Source organism: Littorina saxatilis, linkage group LG1 (assembly GCF_037325665.1).
Source record: "Littorina saxatilis isolate snail1 linkage group LG1, US_GU_Lsax_2.0, whole genome shotgun sequence".
Taxonomy (NCBI): domain Eukaryota; kingdom Metazoa; phylum Mollusca; class Gastropoda; order Littorinimorpha; family Littorinidae; genus Littorina; species Littorina saxatilis.
In genome coordinates this window covers 81,134,489-81,152,162 of record NC_090245.1, presented here as the reverse complement: position 1 = coordinate 81,152,162, position 17,674 = coordinate 81,134,489, and the positions used below count along the sequence as shown (strand labels likewise).

Sequence of the window (17,674 nt, the reverse complement as noted above, 5' to 3'; positions counted from 1 at the left end):
ACGTCCTACTTTAAGTGTGTGTGCACGGAATAAGTATATTATGTGAGGTCGACGTGTTGTCTAAGAAGAGGGACACTCATTCGATTAGTCTTATTGACGAATATGCAATATCTAATCTTGTTGTTGGTGTTGTTGTTGTTGTTGTTGTGTTTTATCACAAATTTGGCTTCTGAATTATAAAACGTAGGGTATATCCAGTAAATCATATGCTTAAAACTAGAATTTATGTTGATTGGATTTTGTCAGAATTGTTGATGAATGAACAGACCTGTACTAATAATAACAGGCTACGTCGTAAATCGGGTTTACGAAATTTTGAGGAACTCTGAAGCTTTAGTTAAACGAATATCAGTTCGTAGAAACCTATATCTAGATATTTATACAGAACCGGATATTCTAAACAACACTTTAACAGGGTTCTATTGTCCGATTTAACCATGGTTGATTTTTTCACCAGATGGATGCCAACGTATTACAAGGAGGATATAACACACCAGCCTCAAGTCCTTTATCTCAATCCAGCACGGAAGGGGAGGGGTCTGAAGACTCCACTCCAACTCTCACACTTTCTGACGTCAATTATTACGTCAAATACCGCACGGGACCATGGTGGAGAGGCGCCTGCTTTCGTAAGGAGCACGTCAAACACGTTCTTCATGACGTCACTCTGGCTTTTCCAGCAGGGCAGTTGGTTGGTTTGGTGGGAAGCTCTGGTAGGTTTCGTAAAAGCTTTTAAACTTCTTTCAGCTTTATTTTGACAACTTCTGGAACTGCTTGTGAGTGTGTGTGTGTGTATGTGTGTGTGTGTGTGTGTGTGTGTGTGTGTGTGTGTGTGTGTGTGTGTGTGAGTATGTGTGTGTGTGTGTGTGTGTGTGTGTGTGAGTGTGTGAGTATGTGTGTGAGTATGTGTGTGTGTGTGTGTGTGTGAGAGAGTATATGTGTGTGTGTGTGTGTGTGAGTGTGTGTGTGTGTGTGCGTGCGTGCGTGCGTGCGTGCGTGCGTATGTGTGCGTGTGTGTGTACCGTACGTGCGTGCGTGCGTGCGTGCGTGCGTGCGTGTGTGCGTGCGTGTGTGTGTATGTCTGTCAGACTGTCTGTCAGTGAATGTCTGTCTGAAATTCTGAAATAAGGCGAAAACGATGCTTTGTAAAAAAAACATTGCCTTGAAATGACATGATGCTTTTTTACTTCAAAATCTATACCAAATCAGTTATTTTCTCCCATAGGATCTGGCAAAACGTCATTGCTTGACGTCATCGCTTCCAGAGATGAAGGTTACGTCACGGGCGAGATGACGTACGGGGGAGTTCGCTGTACGAGGGACGTAATGCGTCAGCGCGTGAGTTACGTCATTCAGGCTGACAGGCTGCTGCCCAACTTAACAGTGAGAGAAACACTCACCTACACGGCATACCTCAAGCTGCCCAACAGCGTCAACAAAAAGCAGCTGAAAGAAAAGGTATGGTTCTGGTCCTAACGTTCCCCCAAACCCTCAAAAACTGAGCATGAATGCCTCAAATGGCGAGCGTGGGAGAGGGCGGGGGGGAACGGCCATACATTTAAAAGCCACATCTCGCAAAACATGCAACGACAGAAGGGAAGTTGCTTCCCACGAACGCAGAAGAAGAAAAAGTGTCTAACGTTGCTGTTGTCTGTTTACGTTCCCGGTCTAAATATGATTTACTCGTACCCCTGAAGTAAATGTTCTTCTGTTCTAAAGATAAGCTTCCATACAGTTAGCTTACACATCCGCTTCAAATTAGGAGTAACCCGACTGAGGATGCGTTAAAGAAGAACTGAGTAAGGCTTCTTCTTTGTGGAAAAAAATCTTTCAAAAATGGTCATCTTTGAAAAGAACGCTCAAGGTTAGTGACAATAATTCTCTGTTCTTGTGCATTTTTTTAACCGAATAGAGTTGGGTTTTTGAACTGTATCGATGATACCAAATGTTCTCTTGCTGTGGCAGCAGCAATGCGATAAATGCTATGTCCCGTTCAAGACAGTTAGAAAAAAAATCAAAACATCTGGCGTCACAAACAAAATTCTCTTCACACAGTTCGAATATCAACAACTGAGGTTTTCTTCAATTGTGCTAATGATACCCAAATGTTCTCTCTCAATGGAAGCAGCTAAATAATGCGCCCTAGCTGTTCAAAGTTTATTTTTAAAATACATAGAAGTATTATTTACCAGGCAATAATATGCACAATTCACTGAATCAATTTGAAAATCAACAATGCTTCGTTTCATCACAGGCTACCATTGCAGGGCACAAGTAACATCTCACGGTTTCTATGACGTCATGTTTTGTTTCATCACCAGGTGGACAACGTCATCAACCGAATGGGACTGAGGGGTGTGGCGGACTCCCGTGTGGGGGGAGCGGTGGTGAGGGGGGTATCGGGAGGAGAGAAGAGGAGGGTTACTATCGCACTGCAGCTGCTGAAAGATCCAGGTAACGAGCGAGCGAGTGAGTGAGTGAGCGAGCAGGCGGGCGAGCGAACGGGCGGGCGAGCCGCGGCGAGCTAGCTACCTACCTAGTGATCTAGTTAGTTAGTTAACTACTTACTTATTTACTTACTTACTTACTTGCTTACTTACTTAATTACTTAATTACTTCAATTAATTAATCACTTGTTTACCGTCTAACTGACTGACTGACTGACTGACTTCTTTTATTTTCTTATTTACTTACTTACTCGCTATAAATAAATCACATATGTGAAGTGACTGAGTTGGACTGCCAAAATGACATTCAGTTTATTCAAAATGGTTAATTAATACAGTTAACCGGGTATGCACTTTTGTCAAAATGATTACTTTTGATTTAGAATTGAGAATTGTTGCATCTTACAGACAGCATTTTGAACGTCTGAAAATTGAACGTCCTCATCGACATGAATAGCCATTCAAAACACGTTTTGTTATTACCCTGCCACATATGGGAGCATCTTTTCACCGTTTCAGACATTCTGCTTCTAGACGAGCCAACCACAGGACTCGACAGCTTCACAGCACGCCACCTGGTGGCCAGTCTTCAGCAGATCGCCCGTCAGGGGAAGCTAGTCATGCTGTCTCTGCACCAGCCTCGTTCTGACATTGCCAAGATGCTTGACCAGACGGCTTTGATGTCTAGCGGTCACGTGATGTACTGCGGACCCACTGACCACATGGTGCCTTACTTCACGGAGCTTGGCTACCCTTCTCCTACGTATGCCAACCCTCTCGACACTTACAGTGAGTATAGGAAAATCTGTTGAGTTTATTTGGAAGTTTTGATTTTTGTTTTGCATCATTCAGTATTTTCCTCATGCGATTTCAAAGTCGGGGAGCAAACTTGGGAATGCAGCATTTATTCTCAACATACGGCTCGAAGTCAACATCTAGGATTACGCTTCGAAGGAGTTGTCACAAGACCAAGAGCCAGACCCATGACATACACGTTGAAGTGCTTATTCGAAATCCTTATTCTCATACCTACTTCTGAGGTTTACAAGCAAAACACATTTTGTTTTAAACATAAAAACTATATCCCAAGAAGAGGTTCACCTATATACAGCGGTTGAATGCTAATTTAGGTACACCCCCATGAACCAGACAAATTGAGGACAATAAACTGTGATTGATAAGATCATAAGGGCACTGGGCGAAGGATTTTCTCTCGTTGACTCAAGATCAACAACGGCATAGTCGACATCAACAAGGCCGAGTTCTACACCTCTGGCGACAGCCGCACCAGAGGAGCCCAGAGACTGTTCCAGGAGAGGGCATCCCATCCTGTTCTCTTCAACTCCTTTTTCCCCCGAACACTGCGTCAGTGGAACAAGCTCGACCCTAAGACCACAGTTGCTCCTTCACTGGAGTTCTTCCAAGCTGGTCTGGGTCGTACCCACGGACTTGCCTTGCTGACACAGTAACCCTGCAGCTCTTCGTGTAAATAGTTTTATACTTTTAACCATCTTCTCGGAGTTATTGGGTCACCCACCACCAGTAACCAATTACTCAGTACTCCGCCGCTGGACTACAGACGTTCGGATGAACCCAGTCCACATCAAGAAAGAAGAAGAAGAAGAAGAAGTATAAATAATGCATACACTGTGGTTCCACAATGTGCCAAACAATAACCACTGAACTATTGACACAGTGAACGCATTTTCATGACACACACAAACAAAACCACAAACTGACTTTTTGTTTCAGTCGATGTCGTGAGTGTGGACAGACGTGACGCAGATCGGCAGGCGGTGACATCACAACGCACGGATGAGCTTCTGCAAGCCTACAAAACCTCCGACCTTCTTGCGCGTACCAAGGCCAAGGTCGCGAAAATGGCGAAAGCAAGGTCGTTCGTTTCCGATACCGGCAGAAAGTCAAGGTCACCAGGCTGGTTTCGGTCCTTCTCCACTGTAGTGAGGTGAGCACTGAGTATTAACAAATACGTTTACCAAAAAAATATACACAAGATGCAAGACTTTCGTAAACTTTGTCAAACTAACATATTAGCTATAATTGCATCGAGTAAGAAAGAAGAGCCTGGCAGACAATTAGAAGGCGGCGGAAAGTAGAGATTATCTAACACTCTGGCGGTGAGGTGTCCAGGATTAAGCCAACAAGCAGAAACAGACTAAGAGTATAACTCGATGATATATGGTATAGAAGCAAGATGAGTGCGAGCTAAGGTGAGACATAGGTAAATCTGTCGTAGTGGATTTAACCCCTAAATTTATAGCAAGGAGCCCGTACAAAGCATATGCCCCTGAATGTGACAAAGACGACTTCTCAGTAAACATATTGAGCAAACTTTGAAAAACAACAACGAAACAGAGTGTGATTGAAACGCCTTAACGATAGACACTGAACGGAAGTATGTATGTTCCTCTAGTGCACACAACTCCCCCATCAAGACCATCTCAAAGTGTTGTTTTTTTTCCATTTCAACGCCCTCCCCATCCCCCGCCCTCTTCCACCATACACTCCAAACCTCGCATGTCTGACGTTTCAGTCGAATGAACGTGAACCTGTCGCGGGACGGCTTGGCGTACTTCAACCGTATCATCGCCCTGCCAGTGTTCGTGCCGTTCATCGTCATCTTCCTGGGCCGAATGAAGCACAACCAGGGCTCTATCCAGGACCGCATCGGCATCCTCTACAACTCTGTGCAGGTTCCACCCTACCTGGGCATCATCAACAATGTGGCCCTGTGTGAGCTGATTTCTTTGTCTGGTCTTGCGAGAAGGGGGTAGGGATTTTTTGCAAAGATTTCGAGCTTTCCTGTCTGGCTGGCCGGCTAGCTCTCTCTCTCTCTCTCTCTCTCTCTCTCTCTCTCTCTCTCTCTCTCTCTCTCTCTCTCTCTCTCTCTCTCTCTCTCTCTCTCTCTCTCTCTCTCTCTCTCTCTCTCTCTCTCTCTCTCTCTGTCCTTGAATATAATCGTTCCTAAAATGCTTTCCAGTCCCAGCCCTGAGGGACCATTTCTACCGGGAAGGACTGGACGGGCTGTACGGTTCTCAGACGTTCCTGTTGGCCTACACGCTGCACATCCTGCCTTTTGCTGCTGTTGCCAGTGTACTTTTCTCCTCTATGCTATATTGGTATGGACAATCCGTTATTTTCACGTGCCGACATCAAACCGAAAACCGCCGAGGTGGCCATTTTCTTTTCTGCAGGTCGTTAATGGCTTAGCCCCCCTCCCCCAAAAAAAACAAAGTCTGTTTACGGTAACATAGGCCAAAAAAATAGGGTCGGTAGGTCGGGATTTTTTTTATTAATTTTTTTTTCTCCAAAAAACCCATATTTTTAAGTTATTTTGCCAAGAAACAAAGACTTTTTTCTTTCTTTTTTTTCTTTTCCCAAATGCCCCAAAAAAGTCTAGGGTCGCGCGAAAAAATAGGGTCGGTCGGGATACCGTAAACAGATTTTTTTTTTTTTTTTTGCCTTACAAAAATAAAAATGAAAATGAAAACCCATCCTTGACTTGTGTTATGGCTGTCCTTAATTGAGACCGAATTAGAGTTTGCGAAGATTTCTCGAAGTCCTTTTAAGCCTGTCTTACACCGTGTCGAATATCCTTACGAATATGAAAATGTTGTATTCGGCCAAAAAAGAGACGAATGGACAGGAAAAAACAGAAAAATCGAAGGCTTACGAATCCTTGCGAATGTCATTCGAATGGTTGCGACTGCTTGCGAATGTCTACCGATCATTGCGATTGTATACGAATCCATATACGGATCTATTACGAACGTTGCGAGTGGCCTTGCGAGTGTTGCGAGTGCTTGCATACATTTTACGAATAAAACGAGTATGCAATTCGCATTGTTCGTAATGTTGCTCTTACACTCTGGCGAATTGCCCTTGCGAATAGAATTCGCCAATAACTCGTAATGATCGGGACATGGTCGCAAGACATTCGTAAATGTTCTTAACCATTCGCCACCATTCGTCTCTTTTTGCGAACATTAGCAACATGCTCCTAATATTCGCAAGGAAGTCATATTCTGAATGTTTCGCAACGTACTCGTAAGTATTCGCAAACCATTCGTAATCATCGTAAAGGTATGCGTAGCGCTCGCAAGCATTCGTAAGGATTTTATTCGTGCACATTTTGCCAACATCTTGCGAATGATTGCGAATTCATTACGAATTTCTCAGGAATGTTTTGACCATTTCTTCCCAATTCATAAGAATGTTGCGAAAGCCTTACGAATGCTTGCGAGTGAGTGCAATTGCGAATGTTTTAAAAACAGTAAGAATATCTTGCAAACGTCTTGCAACTAAACGGCGATTTTGATGCGTATGTATTCTCAATGATCGGTACACATTCGCAAGCACTCGCAACCATTCGTAAGACATTCGCAAGGATTGGTAAGGCTTCCAATTTTCTATATTATTCATGTCCATGTGTCTATTTTTTGCCGAATACAACATGTTCATATTCGCAAGGATATTCGGCACAATGTAAAGACAGGCATAACGAATGGTTGCGAATGGCTTGCTAGCGCCACGAATACATTGCGATGATTATAAATGTCTTGCGAGTACTAACGAGTACGTTGCGAAAAAAATAGCAATATGACTTTCTTGCGAATATTAGGAGCACGTTGCTATGTTCAAAACAAGAGACGAATTGTAAGGAATAGTTAAGAACATTTACGAAAGTCTTGCGACCATGTCCCGATCATTGTGAATTATTGGAAAATGCTATTCGCAAGGGCAATTCGGCACAGTGTAAGAGTAGCTTTACCGAAATGTCAGTGCAAAATCCTCGTGCACCAAGCTTCGGGAAGAAGACTTCTTGAAGTCGACTTTGACCCATTAGGTTGAGGCTTTATTCTCAAAAGCACAAATCTCTCTTTGTCAGGATCACTTGCATATATCCAGAGGCTGACAGGTTCGCGAAACACGCTGCGAATGTGTTCACGCTGCACGTTGGCGTCGTTATGACCTCATTGACAAAGCCTTGCTTCACAGTGAATTTGAAGTTGTAATCGGAATCAACAACAAGAATGGTAAGTTATTTGAACGTTTATTTTATGACAAAGCAAAACCTTGCGTTCACAAGTACGTAGACCCAATGGTCTTCAAAGTAAAAAGACAGACACACAGAGACTGAGAATCAACGGGGTCGGCCCGCTATTGCGCGGGTCCGCTATTGCGCGAGTCTGCTATTGCGGGGGTTAGGGTTAGGGTTAGGGTTAGACCCGTGCAATAGCGGCCCAGCGCAATAGCGGACCCGCGTAATAGCGGCCCAGCCCCGAATCAACGACGCTTTCGAAGATAAGTTCATTATCTGTACCATAAGTGTTTGTCTGTCTGTCTGTCTGTCTGTCTGTCTGTCTGTTTTTGATTCTGAATTTTGAAACATTAGCAGTCTTTTGGACTATTGTTGTAATCGGGTAAATTCCAAATCCAGACTAACACAACCACACTTCCCTGTGTGACAGGATCACCGGCATGTACCCTGAAGCTGACCGGTTCGGGATGCACGTGGCGGTGGTCTTCCTGCTGCACATGGCCGGAGAACTGCTGACCACGGCGGTCATGGGCATGTTCCGCAACCCGCAGCTGGCCAACACCACCACCGCCCTCACCTTCACCGCGTCAGGGCTGCTCGCCACCGGATTCCTCAGGTTGTTGTTGTTGTTGTTGTTGTTGTTGTTGTTGTTGTTGTTGTTGTTGTTGTCTTGTTTTTGTTTTTTTTGTTCTGTCATAACACCTGTTCCTTGGGCCGGTGTGCTCTCACGCCGCCCCGTCCAGGCATCAACTGCTCCATCCACATCTGAATTTCGTTCTGATGCCAGACTTACCGATTTTACAGACACTCCAGGGAGGGATGTCGGTTCGCTGCGGTTGGTGTTGTTAGCGTATTCACAAGAGATATCCCAAAAAGACAATGTTTCGAAAATAACTCTGTCGGGTTTGTATAGGTCGTGGAAGAGTGAATACTCTTGCTTTTAGTGGGTCAAACTTTCCCACGTGACATTCTAGGCCAGTCACTAGTGATGCGTGTGTCTCAAACACGTAGAAAAGGAGCACATATCGAAAGCTTGCTTCACTAAAAGCAAGAGTATTCATTCTTTGACAACCCATGCAAACCCGACATTAGGCACACACACAAAAAGTCTGTTTACGGTAACATAGGCCCAAACAAATAGGGTCGGTTGGTCGGGACTTTTTTATTTTTATTTTTTTCTCCAAAAAACCATATTTTTAAGTTATTTTGCCAAATTACAAAGACTTTTTTTTCTTTTTTCCCCCCCAAATGCCAAAAAAAGAGTCTAGGGTCGCGCGAAAAAAGTAGGGTCGGTCGGGATACCGTAAAAAGACTTCTTTTTTTGTTTTGCCTTTGAGATATTTCCGCAGTGCGTCTATAGGTCAATGCTGCCACATAATTTCATCATCAGGTTTGTGTGGCTGTAAATGCAAATGTTACAGCCTATTTAAAGGCTTTGCCTAAACTTGCTTCTGTCTTAGCCAAAAACCGTAATATGAGTGTTGTGTTCACTTAGTTACAGTTGCGTAATACACACAGTTGCAATCAACATGAGTTTTGGTTTTGCGATTGGTGTATGTATATTTTCACTTTTTTCCAGCTTTATGATTCGGGTCTTGCTAAACCAAATTTCCAATCGGAAAATGATGTCTGTAATATGAAAGCTACACATACTATGAACGTTACACCTCTAGGGTTTCACAATAAATCTTCTAACCATTGTGAGCTCATCTACCACACACTTCTGCGTATTATGCGGTTGAGCGTTTCCATATTAGTTAAGAAAAGGACGTACAAGTCTCTATATTTAATGTTTCAGTTCAATCCGTATTGTGTCTTTGCAGAACCCTACAGAACATGTCGGAGGTTCTCCAGTACCTAAGCTGGGCTTCAGTGCACAAGTACGCCAGTGAAATTGTTGTTGCCAACGAGTTTCACAACCTGAACCTCACCTGTGAGGAAAAGCTCCAAGGTGAGTCCATTGACACCACTCTAAGCCGTAGGATTGCTGTTGTTTTCCAAAATACAATGGACCCCCCCCCCCCCTCATTTAAGACTCCAAAAATCAGGTCTTAAAGAGGAGGGAGTCTTACAATGGGGTACATTTACAGAGGTTATAAACAGAAAGAAATTTTTTCAAAGGGAAGATGTCTTAATTTGGGGGGTCTAAAGGGTGGGGTGGGGGGGGGCTTCCAGTGTACCGATAAATATTATTTTAGAGACAACGTGAACGAATAAATCACCGCTTAAGCCGACAGATAAGTGGGTGACATTGTTATCTCTCCATATGGCAAGATAACGAGCTGTGGTCAGTTTTATTTGGTTAAATTTATTCTTTGAGTTACATATTGTTTCGGAATGTGTCATTACATATTACATATTGTTACTTTACGCTTAGATTTCTGGTAACAGGTGATACACACGATGTCGTTCGCAAATTGGTTTGTCTGAGGAAATGTGAACAAGAAGTATTGTATTTACTCGCGTTAACGTAAAACTGCTAAATTGGCAGACCTTAAAAAAATCAAATTTCCTGTTCATGGTTTAAAGTAATCAGAGTATTCACTAAATCTAAACAACGAAGTGACTGTGGTAAGATGAACAAAGTTAAAAAAAAACAAAGGATTACTGTACTCACCAATACAAAGACGACACAAGACGATTACGAATTTTCGCTTCTGGAAGCTTCATCAGGAAAAGAACACAAAAGACAACAAAAAGCAGACGCAACACGGAACGAACAGGGTTTGAAAGAAAATGGAGGGGAAACACGCAAAAAGGTGAAGGAACTCTAGGAACGGAAATGAATGAAAGGGGAGAGAAGTGGTTGGATGATGTCAAGGGCACAGGCATACAGACTAAAAGTAATACACACACTCATAAAGGGGGGGGGGTATTCACTGTCAGAATATTCACTGTCAAACATCAGATATTTTCTATAAAAAGGGAAATAATGAAATATATTTCTTCTTACCCTAATACAAAACAGTATCATTCTGCTCCCTCAAATAAAGCACAATAATGGCAGTATAGCAATAATCTTGACGCAGCTTATACGAACAGTACGACATCATCAAACTTTCTTTCTTTATTTATTTGGTGTTTAACGTCGTTTTCAACCACGAAGGTTATATCGCGACGGGGAAAGGGGGGAGATGGAATAGAGCCCTTTGTCAATTGTTTCTTGTTCAGCTTTTGTGAACAAGAAACAATTGACAAGTGGCTCTTTTCCATTAAATTTGCTCCAGGGGCTTGCAACGTAGTACAATATATTACCTTACTGGGAGAATGCAAGTTTCCAGTACAAAGGACTTAACATTTCTTACATACTGCTTGACTAAAATCTTTACAAAAATTGACTATATTCTATACAAGAAACACTTAACAAGGGTAAAAGGAGAAACAGAATCCGTTGGACGCCTCTTACGACATGCTGGGGAGCATCGGGTAAATTCTTCCCCCTAACCCGCGGGGGGAAGGCTTTTACTTGGAATAAGACCATCCCTTAACTTGGTCACATATAAACCATCCACAGGATTGGTGCTTTCTGTACACAATAGCTATTGGTCTTATCCTACGCAAAAGCTGGGGCAGATCTGAGATTGTGATCCGAAAGTTTTTCATTGAAAGGAATGACGGGCGCAGTGGCGTGGTTGTAAGACGTCGGCCTCCTGATCGGGAGGTCGTGAGTTCGAATCCCGGTCGCTGCCGCCTGGTGGGTTAAGAGTGGAGCTTTTTCCGATCTCCCAGGTCAACTTATGTGCAGACCTGCTAGTGACTTAACTCCCTTCGTGTGCACACGCAAGCACAAGACCAAGTGCGCACGGAAAAGATCCTGTAATCCATGTCAGAGTTCGGTGGGTTATAGAAACACGAAAATACCCAGCATGCTTCCTCCGAAAGCGGCGTATGGCTGCCTAAAGGGCGGGGTAAAAACGGTCATACACGTAAAAATCCACTCGTGCTAAAAACATGAGTGAACGTGGGAGTCTAAGCCCATGAACGAAGAAGAAGAAGAAGAAGAATTGAAAGGAACATGCCTTTGACATTTATTCGATGTGAATGTGCTCCAGGAATCCCTTGTGTTCCCAATGGCGATGTGTTCATTGACGTCAACTACCCGGGAGCAACAAACCACATGCATCGAAACTTTGAGATCCTCGTTAGCATGGTCGTCGGCTACCAGCTCCTAGCCATCCTGTCCTTCAAGGCTTTTGGCTTGAGAATTATGAAGTAAATTGAGGAAGTCTATACGCGAACGGAGAACAGCTCATTGAGTGTGTGGCCATTTTGTCTTTCAAGACGTTTGGCCTTAAGAATCATGAAGTAAATTGTAGAAATCAATAAGCGAACTGAGAGCAGCTTATTCATTGTGTGTCCATCATGTGAGCTTTGAGAACTATGAAGTAAACTGCATGGAGCGCGATCGAGTCAATAAGCAAAATGGGGGCAGCTCGTTCGGGTCTTGACAATTCCGACTCTGGAGTTTTGGGCTTAAGAATTAGGAAGTAAATTGGAGAACGAATCAAAAAACGAGCTGTGAGCATCTCATTTAGCTATTGGCGGTCGTGTCTTTCAAGACTTTCTGCCTGAGAAAGTGACTTCAAGAAAAGGTCAATAGGTGAACTGTGAGCATCTCGTTCACCTCCTGATCCTCCTGCCTGTCAATAGTTTTGGCTTGAAGGTTATGAAGTAAATTGGACAACGAATCCATAAGCAAATTGTGAGCAGCTCGTTCAGCCGTATTGACCATACGCTGGTTTTTCAAACGTACACTTTGCTGAACAAGTATTTAGTTCCCCGAAAAAACCGTTCAAAGCTGAAAATTGAGTTGGTTTATTGTCAACACCTTCTGAACAGAGAGGGTCAAGTTTCAAACTCCCTTCATCACGCCACGAATCATTATATCATACGGTCACGCATTTGACAAAAACATGGTATCACCACTTCCAAGCAAAAACATAACATGCTACACATGCTCAGAAAGCACAGAGAGCAGTTTCTCTACTGCTAGGGCCATGAAAGCCAGGCAAAGTCCAAAGGCAGCCATGAGAAGGCATGCAGTCTGTGTCACTCATAGAACAACAAGCCAATCACTTCTAACCGAAAACAAAATCAGCTACCAACACATCCATTGTGATCGAAAATCACACGGGCAACTCTCTCTACTGCAAGGACAATGAAAGTCAGGCCCAACCCAAAGGCAGCCATTGTCTTTATAGCCTACGGTTACTCATAGAGTAACAAGCCAACATCACTTCTAAGCACACACACAAATCAGCTACCACCACATCCCGTGTGAACAGAAATCACACGAACAAGTTTCTCTACTGCTAGGACCATTAAAGCCAGGCCCAGTCCAAAAGCAGCCATAAAGAACGCTGTCTGTGTGTTAGCCAGGCCTATCACTCTGCCACTGTGGTCATCTCCATGTCGACAGTTCTTGTTCTCTGGCACGGATGACCTCTTCCACATGGTCATCAGCCCGCTGTCCACCATCAGGCCGATTCTGGAAGAAAGAAAATCATCATTCGCTATCTGTGAAAGGATTATTTCTCTCTCACTCTTGCACTCTGCGCGAACTTTGGTGTGTGTGTGTTGTGTGTGTGTGTGTGTGTGTGTGTGCGTGCGTGCGTGCGTGCGTGCGTGCGTGCGTGTGTGTGTGTGTGTGTGTGTGTGTGTGTGTGTGTGTGTGTAGGGGCTGTATAAGCGTGTGTGTGGTATCAGAATTGAACACGTTTTTGGCAAGTGGAGTTTGTATTTTAAGATAAGTTGTGTGTTAAGTCTGCAGAGTTTGTATTGGTGTGTGTTGGGGAGTATAAGTTCATTTGATTGTATTGAAGGTAGGTAAGTTGATTTGTGATGTGAAGGACTGCATTATTGATTAACTGTGATTTTAATATGTGATATGATCCAATTTCTTTTGTTACATTCTTGTGTGCGATGAATTAAAAGAAAAACCTATTTTTGTACCCACAAATCAGACAATAAAGTTGTATTGTATTGCATCTTGTACTGCCTTTCTTTGCATTGCAATGGGTCGGATTGGATTTGATTGGACTGGATTTGATTGGATTGGATTGGATTGGATTGGAATAGATTACAATAATATAATGCTATGTGACTACGGTGTTTTAGGTTTACATGTTCCCGTGTACGAAGGGCACCACTATTCATTAACTCAAGATAACATGCGATCAGTTAACACTCGAATCAAACGTGATCATTCATTTTCGGAAAACTAATTTTGGCTTATCTAAAAACTTGTTCATTGTTGTCTCCTAGACACGCTAGACACAGCCCACCCCACAACAGTGTACACTCCATGGATGGAGGGCTTGGAGATAGCTCAGTCGTTTGCAACGCTGATTTAAAACCAGCTGTTGCTATCGGTGGGGGATTTAGTTCCCAGAGTCAACTTTGTACAGACTCTCCTCGGTGTCCGAACACCCCCGTGTACATAAATGCGCACGATAAAGATCCCAAATTCACAGCGAAAGTCTCAGGGCTTGGAAACATGAATACACGATTGGAGGAGAAAAAAAATGGTAGCGCCGTACTGTATGGCAGCTCGTTTCCCCCTTTGAAACAGCAGCCTTAAGTTTCATCAGGGTAACCTCACAGGACGATATGATACCAATACCAATACCACCACCAATGCAGGTCACTATACTCACTGTTCTGAAATGATGCGAGTGTATGGAGACCCTTTCTGGAGGTAAAACCCAAAAGATGCTGTCCTCAACTTCTCAGGTAGAAACGTCAGCTGACCGCAAGAGTCACTCAACCATGCAGAACTCAGTAACATGGATCCCTGAAGACTCGCGTAGTCCTCGTGGATGGCCTTGAACTTGTGAACCAGAATATCAGACGACACAACATCCGGGTCCTCCTTCGCAAACTCTAAAACCTTTTGGTAATACCTGCGGTAATCTTTGACCGTTGAATTCTGAAACACGATGGATTCTGGATTATGTTCTTGTTAGAAGTACACCAATCACTCGTTTTCTCGATTTCGATAGAATAATACAATTAAAGTTAAAAACACTGTTCAGAATCCTACCAGGGAAGTTGTCTCAATGACGCTGTCGTTGGAACACTACCTCAAAGGCTATATCCATACTGATTTTTGTTCGAGCGTAAAATCTCAGATCATTGAAGGTTGGGGGTTGATCATGAACCCCTCAATCGCCGAGGAATCACATATGTGACCCTCCACCACGGAATGAGTCGCATGTCACCTTTGCATGATGTTCATATTTTTACATTTTCCTAAAGAGTTTTTTTATGCTCTATCCAGTGGTTAAAACCGTTTTAGAAAAGAGCAAAAACTGTTTGAGTTATAAGCGTGTAACTAAGGTGACCCTCACACTGTTACCAGACACTCCCCGGACTTATATTAAGCCTAGCGCAGAACCGCGCGAGGTGACATGCGACTCATTTCGTGGTGGAGGGTCACATATTCAACTTTATTCGGTTTTTGAGAATTTAGTTCTCTTGGGTCCAGTCGGTCCATATAGTCCATTTTTGCTAGTGATAGGTTTTGATACTAATGTAGAATAAGTTATTAAGCCAAATGGGGCTGCCGTTCTCGACACGCTGGCATCGAGGTTGTATGAGATGATTATCCTAACAATATTGTGCTTACTTAGGTAGTAGATCTAGAGTGAGACCACACGTTTCACAGCTCGATGTGGACGCGTTTTTTCATACATCTGGGCACATGCTTTACAGTAAACTCCAAGATTCAAAAGTGCATCGGGGGAACTTACCAGTCTAAAACCTGAAAATCAAATTTGAGCATATCTTACACATATATATGTGTAAACGTGAGAATACACAACAGAGCACAGAACTTTCTTTGGGCACAAACAAATGTGTTGTTTAACAATGTAAAAGTACATCGGTAAAGTTATTAGTCTACAGCATAAAAAAATCAAATTTGAGGATGTTCTACATTTGTGTAAACGCACACACATACAAAACAGCAAAGAACTTACTTTGAGCATAGAATACTGCGCTGTTCCAGCAGCAATTCCGAATTTGTATGTGTCTTGGTCAAGCAGCTCTGCGAGGGAGGTGAACGGAAGATCTTGCTGATTCACAGTCAGTGATGACGTCAACTGGCTGCTGTACAATGACGTCAGAATGACGCCCAACACTAGCCATGTCATAACCAGCACGCGACCTGCTCGCGATGGACTCTCTTGTTCTGCGGCTGAAAACAGGAAGAGATCGGGGTTGTAAAAAAAAGAGCAGGAGTGAATTCATTTTTGAAAACTTGTCAACTTTGATGTTTTCAAACTTCCGTTCACAATTCGAAAGCATACCTGCGATTAACTTTCGACGTACCAATTTGGCAGTTACAAGCACACACATAACGTGTGCACACGCATTCACGCACGCACACACACACGCGCGCGCACGTAACCATAGAGTAGAAGAGTGTACAAGAAGAAAAGTCAGGAGAACATACATAATACATAAACTCGGCATATAATAGTTTTAACTTACATCTACTGACTAGTCCAGCCAGTAAGATTAAAAAATCAGTCGCCACCCACTGCAAAGAAGATACTTGTCCTGACAAAACAGACTGATCTCCAGCCAAATTCCAATGACACTTCTCCAACAAAACCAACAACAGCAGCACCGCCACCAAGCTGCCAGCAACAACAGAGTACAAGTGTTTCTGGAAAGGCTGGGTGAAGAATGTCCAGTAATTTTCTGCCCCTGCCCCCGACTTCCGGAAGATGATGGCAGCATTGTCGTAAAGATAGGGAGTGGTTGGATCCGCTACCAGTGATCTTTCGGGCGTGATTGTGAAAAATCCTATCGCCATGTCTACCTCCTAGAACAAATGCATGGTAACAATAATTAGACATAATAATTGTTCGTCAATAAATCCTGACTTTACTCTTACAGAACATAAGACTTTTTGGGTATGTAATTACTTTTGGCTTTTATTCCAAAGTGGTGTAAGAAAGATCTATACGCTCCTAAGCAACTTCTAGCCTATACAACTGGAAACAGATTTCGTCAGTAATGTGTATCTGAATATAATCATATTATGAACATTTCATAAAAGAAAGATAGTTAACAGAAGTCTACGCGTTTGCTAAGCTATTTGACTTTTGTGTCACCTAGTACTGGAGGGGAAAAAGGGAAATTATTGACAATAATGGTATGTTGAAAAATTCGTGTCATGAATTGTTCCACTGAGGATTTGGCAAATAGTATTAATGAAACCACATTCTGTATGTTAATTATTAGTGTGTCCAATGTCACCTTTCTGGTCAGCATACCGATGGGGCCATCCCATTGACCATTGTCCAGCTCTTGTCCCCAGCTGTCGTCCACAGGAGGCATCAGTACGTAGCTAGAAGAAAAATAACGAAAATATCTTTTCTATAAGAAAGATAAAAAAAAATACAAAAACAAATGAAATATTGTTGATTTATTCTGTCGATAAGTGAGACTGTACATTTGTCTCGAGTCAAAGAATCAGTCGGTTACTATAAATCAGAAAATCCGCCGGCTATTCTCTGTCAGCAAATGCAGATATGACGGGAGATGTTAAAATGTTGTGTGAAGATCTTGGTAGTATAGCATTTAAAAATAAATTATACACGTTCAAAGACTTTTGTTTTGAGATCCGAAATAAAAATAAGAAAGTCCTAATGAGGGAATTTGTATTGAACGGATGCTTAATTGTATTTGTGCGCTTTGATGGTTTTTCTGGGCTGTTTTCGTGTCTGAATGTGCTATTCCTTCTCGCGTTTTTTAGCTTTCAATCAGCTGTGTGCTTCTGACACAGACGAATCTTGCACAACTTTTTAATGATCAACAGTATTTTGGCAAATCATGTACCTGAAATTGAGGCTGTTTGCAAGTTCTCTGAAGACATCCATGACCAGACCTCGGTAAACATCGTATCCGTTCACTTTGGTGACCGACAGAACGAAGCCCCACTGAAACCAAAATTAGCCTTGCGCTTTATTAGCCTGCCTCTCTCTGTCTCTGTCTCTGTCTCTGTCTCTGTCTGTCTGTCTGTCTCTCTCTCTGTCTCTCTCTTTCTCTCTCTCTCTCTCTCTCTCTCTCTCTCTCTCTCTCTCTCTTTTCTCTCCAAATATTCTTTCCATTTAAAATGAACTCTATGAACAAATAAACTTGATTTATAGTATGT

At 42.8% G+C, this 17,674-nt stretch overlaps 2 protein-coding genes across 2 annotated transcripts; one reads left to right on the top strand and one right to left on the bottom strand.

The window, feature by feature from the left end:
• The first annotated feature begins 587 nt into the window (after positions 1 to 587).
• On the top strand, positions 588 to 12,846 carry LOC138981291 (ATP-binding cassette sub-family G member 5-like). The gene is made up of 10 exons (XM_070354157.1): positions 588 to 713; positions 1,226 to 1,458; positions 2,322 to 2,454; positions 2,967 to 3,236; positions 4,200 to 4,413; positions 5,002 to 5,201; positions 5,449 to 5,587; positions 7,940 to 8,125; positions 9,333 to 9,460; positions 11,562 to 12,846. Exons 2-10 carry the CDS (start codon positions 1,291 to 1,293, stop codon positions 11,723 to 11,725), a joined length of 1,602 nt encoding a protein of 533 aa, XP_070210258.1. The 5' UTR covers positions 588 to 713; positions 1,226 to 1,290; the 3' UTR covers positions 11,726 to 12,846.
• Positions 12,766 to 16,447, bottom strand: LOC138949816 (glutamate receptor ionotropic, delta-1-like). Its single transcript, XM_070321621.1, has 3 exons — positions 15,489 to 16,447; positions 14,166 to 14,437; positions 12,766 to 12,997 (listed from the first exon to the last, which is right to left on the bottom strand). Exons 1-3 carry the CDS (start codon positions 15,660 to 15,662, stop codon positions 12,766 to 12,768), a joined length of 678 nt encoding a protein of 225 aa, XP_070177722.1. The 5' UTR covers positions 15,663 to 16,447.
• Between the last annotated feature and the right edge of the window lie 1,227 nt (positions 16,448 to 17,674).

Excerpts from the sequence above, each read along its gene's own strand:
- LOC138949816 (XM_070321621.1), bottom strand. The coding sequence starts at position 15,662 with ATGACATGGCTAGTGTTGGGCGTCATTCTGACGTCATTGTACAGCAGC. Across the intron at positions 14,438-15,488 it reads CGCAGTATTCTATGCTCAAA|AATTCAACGGTCAAAGATTA; the intron begins GTAAGTTCTTTG and ends ATCGTGTTTCAG. Across the intron at positions 12,998-14,165 it reads ACTCGCATCATTTCAGAACA|AATCGGCCTGATGGTGGACA; the intron begins GTGAGTATAGTG and ends TCTTTCTTCCAG.
- LOC138981291 (XM_070354157.1), top strand. The coding sequence starts at position 1,291 with ATGACGTACGGGGGAGTTCGCTGTACGAGGGACGTAATGCGTCAGCGC. Across the intron at positions 1,459-2,321 it reads AAAAGCAGCTGAAAGAAAAG|GTGGACAACGTCATCAACCG; the intron begins GTATGGTTCTGG and ends TTTCATCACCAG. Across the intron at positions 2,455-2,966 it reads GCAGCTGCTGAAAGATCCAG|ACATTCTGCTTCTAGACGAG; the intron begins GTAACGAGCGAG and ends TCACCGTTTCAG.